Source organism: Bos mutus, chromosome 6 (assembly GCF_027580195.1).
Source record: "Bos mutus isolate GX-2022 chromosome 6, NWIPB_WYAK_1.1, whole genome shotgun sequence".
In the NCBI taxonomy this organism is placed as follows: Eukaryota; Metazoa; Chordata; class Mammalia; order Artiodactyla; family Bovidae; genus Bos; species Bos mutus.
Genome location: NC_091622.1, coordinates 65,899,509 through 65,915,689, shown reverse-complemented (window position 1 = coordinate 65,915,689; position 16,181 = coordinate 65,899,509). Strand labels below are relative to the sequence as shown.

General features: G+C 38.6%; 1 protein-coding gene across 1 annotated transcript in view; it reads right to left on the bottom strand.

Annotated features, from left to right (window-relative positions):
* Nucleotides 1-16,181, bottom strand: part of GABRB1 (gamma-aminobutyric acid type A receptor subunit beta1) — a 469,841-nt gene that overhangs the window by 117,016 nt on the left and 336,644 nt on the right. The window contains exon 5 of the mRNA XM_070372349.1: nt 7,107-7,189. Within this exon, the coding sequence (XP_070228450.1) occupies nt 7,107-7,189 (83 nt within the window). The remainder of the gene's footprint in view (nt 1-7,106; nt 7,190-16,181) is intronic.

Here is a 16,181-nt window from a genome sequence, read left to right as displayed (position 1 = left end):
GAAAAAAAGAAGTAAGAGACTGGGAAAAGCTTAAGGGGAGTGGTGAAGTAGAATAGCCATGTTTTGTGAGTTTTCAGCTTGTTTTTTAAACTGTGAAAAAAGAGGTAGCAGACAGTGTGAGACTGAGGATCTGAAAAATCAGGGGTGGAGGTGTGTATTAACTTGAGAAAATCATTTACCAGAGGAGGAAGAAAGAAATGAAAGTCCTGAGCACAGGGGCCAGGATCAGTCTGTAAAAGAAAGAGGAATACCTCTTCCTCTTAAATACAGGGGGCTAACTTAGAATGGTGGGAATATAAGGACATTTAGAAAAAAGGGTGAGTCTGCTGAGAGATTTCAGACCCGAAATGGCTTCTATTTGGGGTGGGAGGGCAGGGAGTAAGAGTTGGCACTATTTGCTGACAGATAGAGGGTAGGATTAGGGTTGATATTCTTCAACAGTTGTTGCCAAAAATATATTGCAAAAGGCATTATACGCCTTCATGACTGTTGTCCCAAAGCCTTTCTATATTTCCATGTGGCTTCAAACCTTCATGTGATAGCTTTATTGATTTCAAATTCCAAATCCTCCTAATACTAAATTCTTTGATTTTTTCCATGTGCCATTAACTCATTTTGTAGCATCCCAGGGCTATGAAGCATCCCAGGGCTATGAGCTCATTAATGTGCTCCAAGTTCAAATAAAATTTAAATTTAACAAGGCTTTATGGCTTTCCTAATTTTACTCGATTAGATGACATTAAAGAAAAACAAAACATCTTTAATTTGTCTCAAAGGACCTAACCAAGGAAAGCATTTCCTCATCTTTGAGATTGTAATGGAAGAAAATACAAACTAGTAAATGTTGTAAGGTAGGTAAAATTTCTACTCTATTGGTCATAAAAGTATGATTAATTCAATCTTACATTGGTGAAATGTCTACTTTATCAATCGTGTTCCCCAACTGACACTAGATCCTTTCATTTGTAATCACTTTAAAGCTTAGTTATGACTACAAGACCATAAACTAGAGAATACAAGATCTATAGCTAGGTTATTTGTTTCTTCGGCCTAAAGTCTGGGCTTCTTCTGGCTTAAGCCCCTGAAATATCAGAAGCAAACAGCATTTTTGTTGCTCAGTTGCTAAGTTGTGCCTGACTTTTTGCAACCCTGTGGACTCCAGCACATCAGGTTTCCCTGCGCTTCACTATCTCCTGGAGATTGCTCAAATTAAGGTATGTGAGATGATAACCGCCCACTTCTCCTCTTACCCTCAATCTTTCCCAGCACTAGGGTCTTTTCCATTGAGTCAACTCTTTGCATTAGGTGGCCCAAGTATTGGAGCTTCAGCTTCACCAACAGTCCTTTCAGTGAATATTCAGGGTTGATTTCCTTTAGGATTGATTGGTGTGATCTTGCAGTCCAAGGGACTCTCAAGAGTTTTCTCTAGCACCACAACTCGAAAGCATCAATTCTTGGTGCTCAGCTTTCTTTTCAGTCCAACTCTCACATCTGTACATGACTACTGGAAAAACCATAGTTTTGACTACATGAACCTTTGTTGGTGAAGTGATATCTCTGTTTTTTAATATGCTGTCTAGGTTTGTCATCGGAGAAGGCAATGGCACCCCACTCCAGTACTCTTGCCTGGAAAATCCCATGGATGGAGGAGCCTGGTGGGCTGCAGTCCATGGGGTCGCTAAGAGTCAGACACGACTGAGTGACTTCACTTTCACTTTTCACTTTCGTGCATTGGAGAAGGAAATGGCAATCCACTCCAGTGTTCTTGCCTGGAGAATCCCAGGGACGGGGGAGCCTGGTGGGCTGCTGTCTATGGGGTCTCACAGAGTCGGACACGACTGAAGTGTCTTAGCAGCAGCAGTAGCAGCAGAAGGTTTGTCATAGCTTTTCTTCCAAGGAGTAAGCAGCGTCTTTTAATTTCATGACTGCAGTCACCATCTGCAGTGATTTATTTTGGCAAGTAGAAGCTTCAAACTGAATGGTTTATCTGTGTTAGTAGTCCTGATCACACCTTTGTAATGCAGTGAGTGAATGAATAAATGGAACATATTGGGAAGTGAAGAAAACTAAAGATAACAGAAAATGATTTGTCAAAGAAGCTGACATAAAATAAGTAGATTTTAATATTCAGGGAAAGATATTTAGGGACCAATAACTTAAGTATCCCAATTTTATAGCAGTAGACTTACTTTTAATAAGCAAAACAAATCACTTGTGACTTCTAAGAGGGAATTATTAATTCTTTACTTAGCTTCATGATGCACTAACCCATATGAAAAGTTAAATACAAGAGGCCACATAAATTATTATGAGCTGAACTTCCACTTAAGGTATTGATATATCCAGTAAAGATACTGAAATTCACACTCATTATACCCTCAACTTCACATGAAGACATTGTTAAAAAAAAAGGAACAGTAAAGAAGCTTAACAAAGTATCAGGAAAAATAAACTGAAGCAACAATGCCTCCATTTAACATTCACCTATTATCTTAATGAATAATCTATTTTCCTGTAAGTCACTACATAAAAACTTGTCCCTCTGTTTTTTCCCATATATCAGGCAAAGGAGAAATGAATAATGTATTGGATATCTAAGAATATAAGGAATCATTGATACTAATTAATGACAAGTAAACACAATGTTACATTTAAAAAAATAAAACTCAGTTATGGTCTTCATAAAATGACAATTCAGAGAGATCTGTTTCAGTAAATAATGCAACACATATTTCTTCTTGAAGAGTTAAAAAATAGATAATAGATTCAGTATTTATTAACGCTTAGCATATATTGATTATGTACTTATGTCAGGAACAAGCAAAGCTCATTTGGACTCTCTATTATTGCCATATGTTACCTTGTCGCTGGGAGTTATTCCTTTTAAGATTTAAGATCTCTTTATATTGGTTTCCTGGTGCTTCCCTGGTGGCTCAGAGGGTAAAGCGCCTGCCTGCAATGCAGGAAACCTGGGTTCGATTCCTGGGTCAGGAATATCCCCTGGAGAAGGAAATGGCAACCCACTCCAGTACACTTGCCTGGAAAATCCCATGGACAGAGAAGCCTAGTAGACTACAGTCCATGGGATCACAAAGAGTTGGACATGAGTGAGCGACATCACTTTCACTTTATATTGGTTTATCTATTGTTAAGAAGAGATACATTTCAAGGAAAGTATTGGAGCTAAGCAATGTTGTCATTTGAGGCTTTTAGTTTTTTTGGGAGGGCAACACCAATGGAATCTGGAGTACTTGGTTTCCTGTATCCACAGACTATGCTTTCTCCACAGTTGCAATCATTTGACCCTTGACCAAAGAGCTAAATTCTGTTTCAGCTTCTGGAATCAACTTTTATCAGGGATAATTTCGACCCGTCTTTGGTTGATTTAGCACCCTCAGTCTAACTGAGAGTGGTTCTGACTGGTGCGATACTCCTAATCATTGATGTTCTGCTTCCTTGCTCACCTGTTAATTGCAGGATTCTATTATAGAGAAATAGAATTTGAATTCTATTTCAAATTCTGGGTTTTGAATTTCCTGGGTTTGAATTCTATTTCAAATTCTGGGTTTTGAATTTCCTGGGTTTGAATTTCCACTTCACCACTCTCCTTGCTTTATGGCCCTGGGGAAGTTATTTGACTTCTCTGAAACTCACATTATCTCTCAAATGTTGTTAGAGATAGACCTTTATTCATTAAGATAATAGGTCTATCTTCTGCTACGGAGGTGTTAGATTAATGCTTTTGCCTGGCAAACAGAATGCAGTTCCCTGTTTTTTTCCCTTTCTCTTGAGTTCCTGACTTCATAGACTCCTCATTACACAAATTCTTACTGACTGAATAACTTCTTTGCTTTAGATTCTTCAGGGACTAGAGTTCTGTGATCTGCTGTTGGATCACTTTATGATGGTCACAGTCTGCCCACATGATCATGTACGTGTATATTTAATTTATTGAAATATAATTGATTTACAATGTTGACTTAGCTTCTACTGTACAGCAAAGTGAATCAGTTATACATATACATATATCTACTCTTTTTTTTTTTTTAAGATTCCTTCTCCATAAAGGTCATTGCAGAGTATTGACCAGAGTTCCTTGTGCTATACAGCAGGTCCTTATTAGTTATCTATTTTACATATAGTAGTGTGTATATGTCAATCCCAGTCTCTCAATTTATCCCTAACCCTCTTTTGCCCTTGGTAAGCTAAGTTTTTTATTTTTTTAACATCTGTGACTCTATTTCTATTTTTTTTCTATTTTTAATTTAAATATTAAAAATTTGTTTACAAAGTTGTGTTGGTTTCTGCCACCATGCCTGCTAAGTCGCTTCAGTTGTGTCCGACTCTTTGAGACCCTATGGACAGTAGTCCATCAGGCTTCTCTGTCCATGGGATTCTCCAGGTGAGAATACTGGAGTGGGTTACCATGCCCTCCTCCAGAGGATCTTCCCTACCCACAGATCGAACCTGCCTCTTATGTTTCCTGTATTGGCAGACGGGTTCTTTACCACTAGCGCCACCTGGAAAGCTGGGTTTCTGCCCTACAACAATGCAAATCAGCCATAATTATATACACCTAGCCCACCTTCCCTAGCCTCCCTCCCCTTCCCACATCCCATCCCTCCACATCATCACAGAGTACTAGACTGGGCTCCCTGTGCTACACGGCAGCTTCTCACAAGCTCTCCATCCTACACTTGACAGTATGTATATGTTGATGCTACTTTCTCCATGGGTCCCACTCTCTCCCTCCCCCACTGCGTCCATAAGTCTGTTCTCTACATCTGCATCTCCAATCTTTCCTTGTAAATAGGTCCATCAATACTATTTTTTTAGATTTCATATATATGCTTTAATATTCTGTATTTGTTTTTCTTTTTCTGACTTACTTCACTCTGTATAATAGGCTCTAGGTTCTTCCACCTCACTAGAACTGATTCAAACTCATTCTTTTTATGGCTGAGTATATATGTATATAATTCCATTGTATATATGTACTACATCTTCTTTATCCATTCATCTCTCAAGAGACATCTAGGTTGCTTGCATGTCCTGGCTATTGTAAATAGTGCTGCTATGAACATTGGGGCACATATGTCTTTTTTGATTTGGTTTTCTCAGGGTATATACACCAGTAGTGGGGTTGCTGTGTCATATGGTAGATTATTCCTAGTTTTTTAAGGAATCTTCATACTGTTCTCCAAATGGCTGTATTACTTTACATTCCCACCAACAGTGTAGGAAGGTTCCTTTTTCTGTACATCTTCTTTAGCATTTATTCTTTGTAGATTTTTTTTGATGATGGTAATTCTGTACAGTCCTATATATTAACCAATTTTAGGGTCTCAGTTACCATGCCTCATCCATCTACCCAGACAACTGATTGCATCTTACTGAGTTGCCTCAATAATTATCATATGCCTGGGTCACTACTTATTGCCTGACATCATGTCTTATGATAACTTCGGACTCTCTGATTGTTTCGGCCTCCCCAATCCTTGCCCCACAAAAGTTATGGTTAATTCTGCCTCATTTATAGTTATGGTTTGGCTCATTGTATGATATAATAAATGGTCCTAAAAATAATCTATTTTCTAAATAGCAATAAAGGAAATTGCCTACTTAAAAATGTAAACTTGTAATAATAGAAAGACTCAATATGCATTATAAAATAAAATATTTGGGGGGAGAGAATGTTGATAACTTTAGCACTTGCAATTTATCCACAGAATCAATTCCAGTACTTGTCAAAATTCATTGCTTTTTAAAGTGCATGCTGTAAACATGTTAGAATTTTAACAGGTTGTCATATCCTAATGTGATCCAACAGAAGCAAAGGTAAAAAAAATCACAATCAGTGAAAGGAAACTGAGGGTAAAAGGCTACCTATATTAATGAGCATCTTTCTCTTTCCATGTCAGTTCCAACAGCTAACGGTGTATTTGCTTAGCTAAAGTTCTGTCTTATTTGTAAAACATTATTAGCCAATAACAAATGACTGGGTTTACATTTCATTCCTATAGTTTGAATTTGCTTGTCATTCACATTTAAACCAAAAGTCACTATTAATACTTTCATATATTAATACCTTTCAGCCAACATATTTATATAATATATTTTAAAATTAGAATATTAATTAAAGAATAGCTGATGAATGTTATTCATTCCAGGTTCTAGGGGTAATAGATCAATATTTATATCTGAATCTATATCTACATAAGCATTCTTTATCTAGTTCTATGTTTGTATTCAGTAAAACTAGAAAATGAATGTAATTACTCAATAGTCAGACAATGGGGAATACATTTATTGTTCAATAATACTAGAGGATCACCTGGGATTTTCCCATTTTTCTTTACCATTTTGAAGTTAGATTTGGAAAGCATTTTAAATTATCTAAATAAATATCTGTCTATTCTTAAATTACATTAAGTTGTATTACAATGCTCTGAATTACCTACTGAACTTTCCCTGTCCCTGAAAACCAGGAAATGGCCTTGGCCTTATATTCACAACAAATGGAATCAAATGTCTGCATGTTGATGACTGGGAAACAATGAAACAAAGATAATCAATCAGATTAACTCTTAGTGACTAAAATATTCTAGTTGTTAATCAGTGAAAAACAGCCCAAGAGGACAAACCTACACTACAAGCCACAAGATGAGAAATAGACAATACCATTTATCATCTCATTCTTCCATGAAGATAGACTTTACCATAGTGTTTTTCTAGACAACAATTTACAGTCCTTCAGAAAGACAGACTATAGAACCAAAGACAATCTCACAAAGTGTTTTCAAACTAAATATTTCCCTCCTCTTAATGCAGCTTGGGTATTGGAAGGTCTTGGAAGAAACTTGATTTTGAAAAAGAGAAAGCATGAAATTATAAATTGTCCAGCTAAAAGGAGTGCACTTTCCTTAATGATTAAAAAAGATAACTGCCAATACAGAGGAAAATGTTACTAGACTGTGAACCCTTTGAAAAGTTGGCAGGGTAGTATAGCTGAAAATATCCCGGTGCCAATTACTCAGTACGAGTTTGCACTTAATTAGGTCAAGCAAACATCCCTCTTTTTTGTCCCCCTGTCCAAGTTAACTCACAACTTTCAATCTCCAGGGTGCAGTTTTGTTCATCCAGAGGATATCTTCGTAGATCCATCATGCACGCAGCTGTGGTTGTGATCCTGTCAGGGTGTGAGATAGAAAAGAACATCGTAAAGATGGTGACTCTCATTTCCAGGCTTTCTAGCCCTGAATCATGCCTCCTAGATGGCATCAAAGCTTTGTGATTAAAAATTTTAAAGACAGGCAATGCTACTTTCTTAATTTGTTCCAGTCTCTCCCTCCCATTCTGTATCCAAAACTGCATTCTGTAAATCTGCATCTCCATTCATTCCCTGGGATAGGTTCATCAGTACCATTTTTCTAGATTTCATATATATTTTCCACACAAGAGTACTGGAGTGGGATGCCATTGCCTTCTCCAATACACGCTAGTAGAAGTCTCTATATAACACAGGGAGCCCAGCCTGGTGCTTTATCGCAACCTAGAGGGGTGGGATGAGGATGGGGTGGGAGGGAGGCTCAAGAGGCAGGAGATATATAGTTATGACTGATTTGTGTTGTTGAATGGCAGAAACCAACACAACATTGTAAAGCAATTATCCTCCAATTAAAAAAAATTAAAAAAAGAAACCTACTAAAATGATCTAAAATAATAAAAGTAAATAAAAGATAAAAATTGAAGACAAGCAGATTGAATTTGAGTCTTTCTTCGCTGCTCACTAGCCATGTGAGGTTGGGCTAGTTAATATGTCTCCAGGAGCCTCAGTCCACCCATCAATCAAAACACCTACTGCACAGAATGGCTGTGAAGATTAAAAGAGGTAATGGGTATGAAGCTCTTAACCCAGTGCTTCATACTTAGTAAGTGCCCCGTGAAGGATGGCTGTTATTATCGCTATAAATTATCCCACAGCCCTTCCTATATTCACTAGCATCCTAGCAATGTCTTTGTCAATATCTGCCGCAAGGCTGGCTTTACAAGGAGAATATCTATCTACGTTATGCATCAAAGCCTACCTCCCTCTCCTGCTACAGCCTAATGATAAAACAGCAAAAGCAACAAAAACAACAAAATTTGTCCTTCATGACTTTTAATGCCTCATACTCCCCACAGTCTCTCTATTGAGAGATTTGTTAGATTCATCTCTGAGTCCCTGGCCCATAGCATATAGCCAGTAAAGAAATACTATCCTAGAGCTTACACCCTATTTACCAACTACAGTTTGGCTTATGTATTTATGCAAACCCAGGGATCCTGACTCTAGATATCTTACCTGGCTTCCATGATCCCTCCATTTTCTCATGGCTGGGCTGGTTTTGCGGACTGTGCTGAGTGTTTGAGAGGAACTTAAATCTTATGGCTAGTCTACTCACACAAACATTTGATATCACTTTGGGATTGACAAAATACTTTTCTTAAAAAAGTGAATTACCTTGTCCTCTTTCACAAAATAAGGTGTAATAATGATTTTTTAAAAATTCAAAATTCGAACTTAATAATAAGCTTCCTTTGTACCTTAAGGCCCAGGAGCTTCAGCATTGGAAAATTCCCAAATATAAATAGAAGTCCAGCTATATCTTCTTATCGGGGAACTTCTTTGTTAGAAGAGTACTGCACACCCTGTTCTGAACCTAGCATGTTTACATTGATGACGCATCTTGGATTTGGTTCTATATTAGTAAATAATAAGCCCTCTGTAACAAATTTACTATAATGTATTGAGTTGTATGGAAATACCATCACTTATTTTCCTCATCACCCTCTAGTGGGTCTATATGTTGTTTAATATCATTTACTTTTATAAATAAAGATGCTCTGAGTATACTGGTATACTCTGTGATACTTGAGTATGTTGACTGGCTATTTCTAGAAAGGGAATTGTAGAAAAGGGAATTCTAGAAAAAAAGGTATATTCATTTTAAATTTTGCAACATTACTGCTCATCAACAGTGTATGTAAATTTGACAAAGTTCTTCTCATACCTATGTTTTGTGAAGCTGTCAAGGCAAGTTATTGTTTTGGTGATTTGTGTTAAACTAACAGGCACCTTCTTCCTAAAAACAGTATTAGGCATAAACCTTAGACCGTCCTAATTTTTCTTTGGATTTCGTTGTGAAAGTTAAAAGTGAAGATTCTCTTTTTAAGCCTCTCTTAGATAAGATGTTGGTCAGTTAATCAGATTTATTTGAGTATTGCTGCTAAGTCTGCTAAGTCGCTTCAGTCGTGTCCGACTCTGTGTGACCCCAGAGACGGCAGCCCACCAGGCTCCCCCGTCCCTGGGATTCTCCAGGCAAGAACACTGGAGTGGGTTGCCATTTCCTTCTCCAATGCATGAAAGTGAAAAGTGAAAGGGAAGTCGCTCAGTCATGTCCAACTCTTAGCGACCCCATGGACTGCAGCCTATCAGACTCCTCTATCCATGGGATTTTCCAGGCAAGAGTACTGGAGTGGGGTGCCATTTGAGTATTAGGCAAGAATAAAAGGAATTTTAAAGTTTAATTTAAAGAATTTCAAATGTTTTATAAAAGTTTAAAGATTGGATGTATTCTAGAATTAGCACATAAAAGGGTTTTACTAGATTACTTTTTGCTTTCTGCTCCCATAATCATGTGACTTGATTGATTTTTCTCATTTCACAATATGTCATGAATAGCTTTCATTGTCTGAAAATACAATTACATCACATTCTTTTTTTGGTCTGTGTAGTGAGGGCTTCCCTGGTGGCTCAGATGGTAGAGAATCTGGCTGCAATGCAGACGACCTGGCTTTGATCCCTGGGGCAGGAAGATGCCCTGGAGGAGGAAATGGCAACCCACTCCAGTATTCTTGCTTGGAGAATTCCATGGACAGAGGAGTCTGGGGGATAGTTTATGGGGTTGCTGAGAGTTGGACACAACTGAGAAACTAACACTGTTTCAAACATCCTCAATAAGACAGCACAATAAATATTTAAAAGCACTTAAAAACATCCTGTCTCTACCATATTCTTTGTTTAACTGCTGCTTATGAATAAAAAGGATTGTGAAAATGTGAATGTTTTCTAGGAATTACTAAAGTGCAGCCATCCTTATGATCCTATGACTTAGTCAATTATTTTCAACCAGGAATTGTTTTTACCAACAGGGGACATTTGATAACATCTGGAGGCAGCTCTGATTATCAGGCTTGGGGTGGAGGGTTGATACTGGTGTCTAGTAGGGGTACGACCAGGGATGCAGCTAAATATCCTACAGTGCGCAGAACCTCCCCAACAATTTACAATGATCTGTTCCGAAACGTCAGTAGTGCCACAGTGGAAAAACTCTGCTACAATGGTGCTTTCAAACATTTTTCCTCTAAGGAGACTTTTAGCAAAATGGAAACTTACAGAGAGCCTCAGTATATAAAATACAAATGAAATAAGTGAAAGCCATATGTTGTTAATGCAGATTTCTTATACAAGTTCAAATGTTGACATCTATCTTAATGTGAGCACACATAAAAGCAGGAATTATGATGAGAATTATGGTCTTCAATCTTCCTCAGCGCCAGTTATTTTTGTTTTGTATTTTATTTGTGTGGTATTGAGAAAGTCCTCACAAATATGGAAACACTTGCCTCTAAAATCTTACCAGTCATGGGCTACCCTGAATTCAGAGAAAAAATATCCATTTGCTTTGTAATCACCTCTATAATCAATGACAGCTTTGCAGATATTTTAGATACATTCATAGGTGGATGATCTCTAATAGATACTTCAGTTCAGTCAGTTCAGTCGCTCAGTCATGTCCGACTCTTTGCGACCCCGTGAATCACAGCACGCCAGGCCCCCCTGTCCATCACCAACTCCCAGAGTTCACCCAGACTCATGTCCAACGAGTCAGCAATGCCATCCAGCCATCTCATCTTCTGTCGTCCCCTTCTCCTCCTGCCCCCAATCCCTCCCAGCATCAGAGTCTTTTCCAATGAGTCAACTCTTCACATGAGGTGGCCAAAATACTGGAGCTTCAGTTTCAGCATCATTCCTTCCAAAGAAATCCCAGGGCTGATCTCCTTCAGAATGGACTGGTTAGATCTCCTTGCAGTCCAAGGGACTCTCAAGAGTCTTCTCCAACACCACAGTTCAAAAGCATCAATTCTTCGGCTCTCAGCCTTCGTCACAGTCCAACTCTCACATCCATACATGACCACAGGAAAAATCATAGCCTTGACTAGACGGACTTTGTTGGCAAAGTAATGTCTCTGCTTTTGAATATGCTATCTAGGTTGGTCATAACTTTCCTTCCAAGGAGTAAGCGTCTTTTAATTTCATGGTTGCAGTCACCATCTGCAGTGATTTTTGAGCCCCCAAAAATAAAGTCTGACACTGTTTCCACTGTTTCCCCATCTATTTCCCATGAAGTGATGGGACCGGATGCCATGATCTTCGTTTTCTGAATGTTGAGCTTTAAGCCAACTTTTTCACTCTCCACTTTCACTTTCATCAAGAGGCTTTTGAGTTCCTCTTCACTTTCTGCCATAAGGGTGGTATCATCTGAATATCTGAGGTTATTGAGATTTCTCCCGGCAATCTTGATTCCAGCTTGTGTTTCTTCCAGTCCAGCGTTTCTCATGGTGTACTCTGCATATAAGTTAAGTAAGCAGGGTGACAATATACAGCCTTGACGTATTCCTTTTCCTATTTGGAACCAGTCTGTTGTTCCATGTCCAGTTCTAACTGTTGCTTCCTGACCTGCATACAGGTTTCTCAAGAGGTGGATCAGGTGGTCTGGGATTCCCATCTTTTTCAGAATTTTCCACAGTTTATTGTGACTTAGAAACTGATTATAAGGAGAGAGACGGTGGGATGAACTGAGAAAGTAGCATTGACATGTGTCCACTATCATGTGTAAAACAGGTAGCCGGTGCAAAGCTACTGTGTATCACAAGGGGTCCAGCCCAGTGCTCTGTGATGATGGTCTAGGGGGTGGGATGGGAGGAAGGGAAGGAAGGCTCAAGGGGGAGGGCACATATATATATACAGTTTGTGTATGCAGAAACCAGCCAATATTGTAAAGCAATTTTCCTCCAACTAAAAAAAAAATGGGAACTTTACTTGGTGTTCCATGCTCCACGTAAAGTAACCTGGCAGCACAAGTGGATATTATGATGGCCTTGAATGCATTAAAATGTGGCATAGGACACATTACAGTGTACATGCTTATAGTTTAAAATAAATATAATATTTAAATAAAATTTAAATAAGATATGTGTGGAACAAAGCAACTTTTGGGATACTTAAGAACACTACATGAACCCCCTTGTCAGCTTTTCTAACTTAATTGACATCATTTTCAACATGTCATATGGTTAGTTTACCACATCATATCAACATCAGGACATGCTGAACCACTGATTGATTCACACATTGTAAGGCTGTGGAGGTTTTACAAAGGAATTTGAAAGGCCAACAAAGCATTGTTGGTAAAATGAATAACATGTCTCATGCTTATGGGTACTACAGTTGTGCGTGATTAAAAAAGGACAAAAAATGGATTTTGGAAAGCATAATGGAATTGACCATTGCTATCTGTTATGATCAATCCATTCAGCAATCAATGAATACGAGAATTTTTTTGATATCACATAGGAAATCTGTATACCACACCAGAACTCTGCCTATAACCTGATGAGTTTTCAACTGTGATTGCTTGGGCAAGTTCATTTCTCCTGCCCCAAATCCCATTAAGATACCAAAGAGAACTGAGTCATCACAATTCAGAAAGAGGCGATCAAGGCAACTTCCAGAACTCGAGCTGTGCGAAATTCCTGACTTCCTCTACAGAGCACTGACATTAGTGAAACAACGTCCTTCTTCGAATCTAGATGTTCCAAATTTTGAATTTTCAAGAGGATTTCACTGGCTCAACTTGGATTATGTGCCAACACTCCTCAAATTATTGTTAAGGGCAGGAAAGAAAGCTAGGCAAAAATATTGTCACCAGGGACCAGAAAGGGTCTCTCAGAGGAATTACTAAAACTCAGACAGGGACCTCTATACAAGCAGGTACTCATAAATTCATGTTGTGACCCATAGAAATTTATGCAACAGAATGTCGGTCTCTGCTAATTTAAGAGTTTGGTATCTCTAGATTTTGTAATACATATGGCTAAGTGAATTGACTATCCTGAGCTCTTTGTGAGAAAAATTACTCAGCAAGAATTCTCAGGAGCATCAACAAAGTGATGTCATTTTGTTGGGCAGAGTGCTGTTTCGCTCTTGTCTTCCGGGTGTGAGGCAACAATGAACATCTTGAAAAATGACTGTTCTCTATGTTCCCATTTGTTTGCAATTGCTCAGCAGCAGTTAAGTCACCTCTACAACTACTTAACACATCCTCATGGAAATGTTCCCAACATTATGGCTGAAGCAGTCTTCTATGGAGTTAAAGGTGCCAAAGATCACAAAACTGGATAGGTTGAGGGCTTTGAAATTGAAGCATTTTTTGAAATTTTTTTAAATGTTCACACTCAATCATTCATTCTCAGTGTGTGAAGATATGACTATTGGCTATCGGCAAATGAAAGTACAATAGGGTAGAACTAACAAAAGGCAAAAGTATCAAATAATTGTTTTTCTGAACTCAGACTGTCCAGAGGTACAGATTCATGATGGCATAACATTCATCTGTCTTCTTTCAAAGACATTTAGAATGACTTACATTATAATCCAATTTATTGACATTTTGAAGGTTAGGTCAGAACACTATAATAGGCTGTTAGTTAGAAACTATGGCCCCATGATACTTTGGAATGAAGGGAAATCATGTTGCTATAGTATTTATGTATTAATTTGTGTGCTGTATGGTCATTTACACCAAGAATCACTGTAATCAAAATTCATGTATATTTGATGTCCAAGAGCAGCATGACTCTCATTGCTGATAAGACATCCAGGAAGTCCTGGTCCTTAAGTAGCTTAAAACCTAGCTACACACACACACACACACACACACACACACACACACACAAGCATGTATACATATATGCATATGGAGTGTGCATTTTTGCAAGTAAGAATGGAGGCTTAAGTAAATGAATGAATTATATTGAGATTTTCCTATAATCATCAATCTTATAGGGAGGAGCTCCAGGTTTTAAACATGATCTCTGTAGAGCATAACTGTACAACTTAACATAATCCATATAAAAGGAGGCTTCCCAGGTGGCACTAGTGGTAAAAAACCCACCTGCCAGTGCAGGAGATGCTGGAAACTCAGGTTCAGTCCCTGGGTTGGGAAGATCCCCTGGAGGAGGGGATAGCAACCAGTATTCTTGTCTGGAGAATCCCACGGACAGAGGAGCCTGGACGACTGTAGTCCACAGGGTCGCAAAGAGTCAGACATGACTGAAGTGACTTAACATGCACATATAAAATGAATATGAAAAAGTAGAGAGGAAAAAAGCCTGAAAATTCTATTTCCTAATTATACTCCTAAGATTGTTGAGAATGATAGTGAGTAGCAGTATAAGATTGATATCAGTATCCCTCTGTAAGTTTGTTTAGAGAATGTCCCATGGCTGCCTCTGGCCTCTAGGCTGTACTCTTAATCCATGTTAGATTCATCACCCAAAGAAACCAATGAAAGATGATGGATGGGTTAGCCTAAGTCATGACCAATGTGTGCATAGATTTTTTCCTGTAGCTAACACTGAGTGGTGAAAAGAATATGTATTATCTTCATCAGTTCAGTTCAGTTCAGTTTCTCAGTCATGTCCGACTCTGCGACCCCATGAATCGCAGCATGCCAGGCCTCCCTGTCCATCACCAACTCCTGGAGTTCACTTAAACTCACGTCTATCGAGTTGGTGATGCCATCCAGCCATCTCATCCTCCGTCGTCCCCTTTTCCTCCTGCCCCCAATCCCTCCCAGCATCAGAATCTTTTCCAATGAGTCAACTCTTCGCATGAGGTGGCCAAAGTACTGGAGTTTCAGCGTTAGCATCATTCCTTCCAAAGAAATCCCAGGGCTGATCTCCTTTAGAATGGACTGGTTGGATCTCCTTGCAGTCCAAGGGACTCTCAAGAGTCTTCTCCAACGTCACAGTTCAAAAGCATCAATTCTTTGGCGCTCAGCTTTCTTCACAGTCCAACTCTCACATCCATACATGACCACTGGAAAAACCATAGCCTTGACTAGATGGACCTTTGTTGGCAAAGTAATGTCTCTGCTTTTCAATGTGCTATCTAGATTGGTCATAACTTTTCTTCTAAGGAGCAAGTGTCTTTTAATTTCATGGCTGCAGTCACCATCTGCATAACTGGCATCAAATTTTGCTTTTGGTAAGATATCATGTTTAGGAAAATACCTTGGTGTTTAAAGATGAAATCCTGAGGAAAAAAGACATGAATGACAAAGAAACAAAAGGAAGTAAACTGCTCTGAGATTTATGAGGAATTTAGGTGTGGAAAAGCAAAATGATGGAGTAGCAAAGCATTTTGTAGGACAGTATTCAACTTCAAGATTTTTACATTGCTATTATAATAAAATTTTTCTCTATTTATCTAAATAAAGCTTTCCCCCAATACCTCCCAGCCCAGTAAAGTCTTATGTAAATGTTTTATTTTCATTCTTATAAAATGACTGAATTCCATATCTTGATAACATTCATGAAACAGTATTCTATAAATTAAATCAATTCAGCCAAACTGGAACTTCAAAGCCAGAGATGGTCAAATCAGGAAGCCCTTTGGGAAGCCTCGGCAACCCTGCAGAAGGTGTTGGACTCCCACAAGTAATGGGTTGTGTGTTTAAACTACCTTTATTTAGATTTTAAGAGGCAGAGTGATCTCAGATAATACTATGTTAGAATCCTCCATGACAGGACTGTGCTAAGCACCATACTTACTGTATTAGTTACCAATTGCTCTTGCAAGAAGTTACTGTAAATTTAGTAGCTTAAAACAGCACAGACCTATGCTCCTACATTCTAGAGATCTGAAGTTCTAAAATCAAGGTTTCAGTAGGGCTGTGTTCCTTCCAGAGGCTCTCCAGGAGAATCCATTTGCTTGCCTTTGCCAGCTTCTAGAGGCTGCTTTGCATTCTTGGCTCAGGTTCCCTTCCTCCATCTTCCTCCATCATTTCAATGTC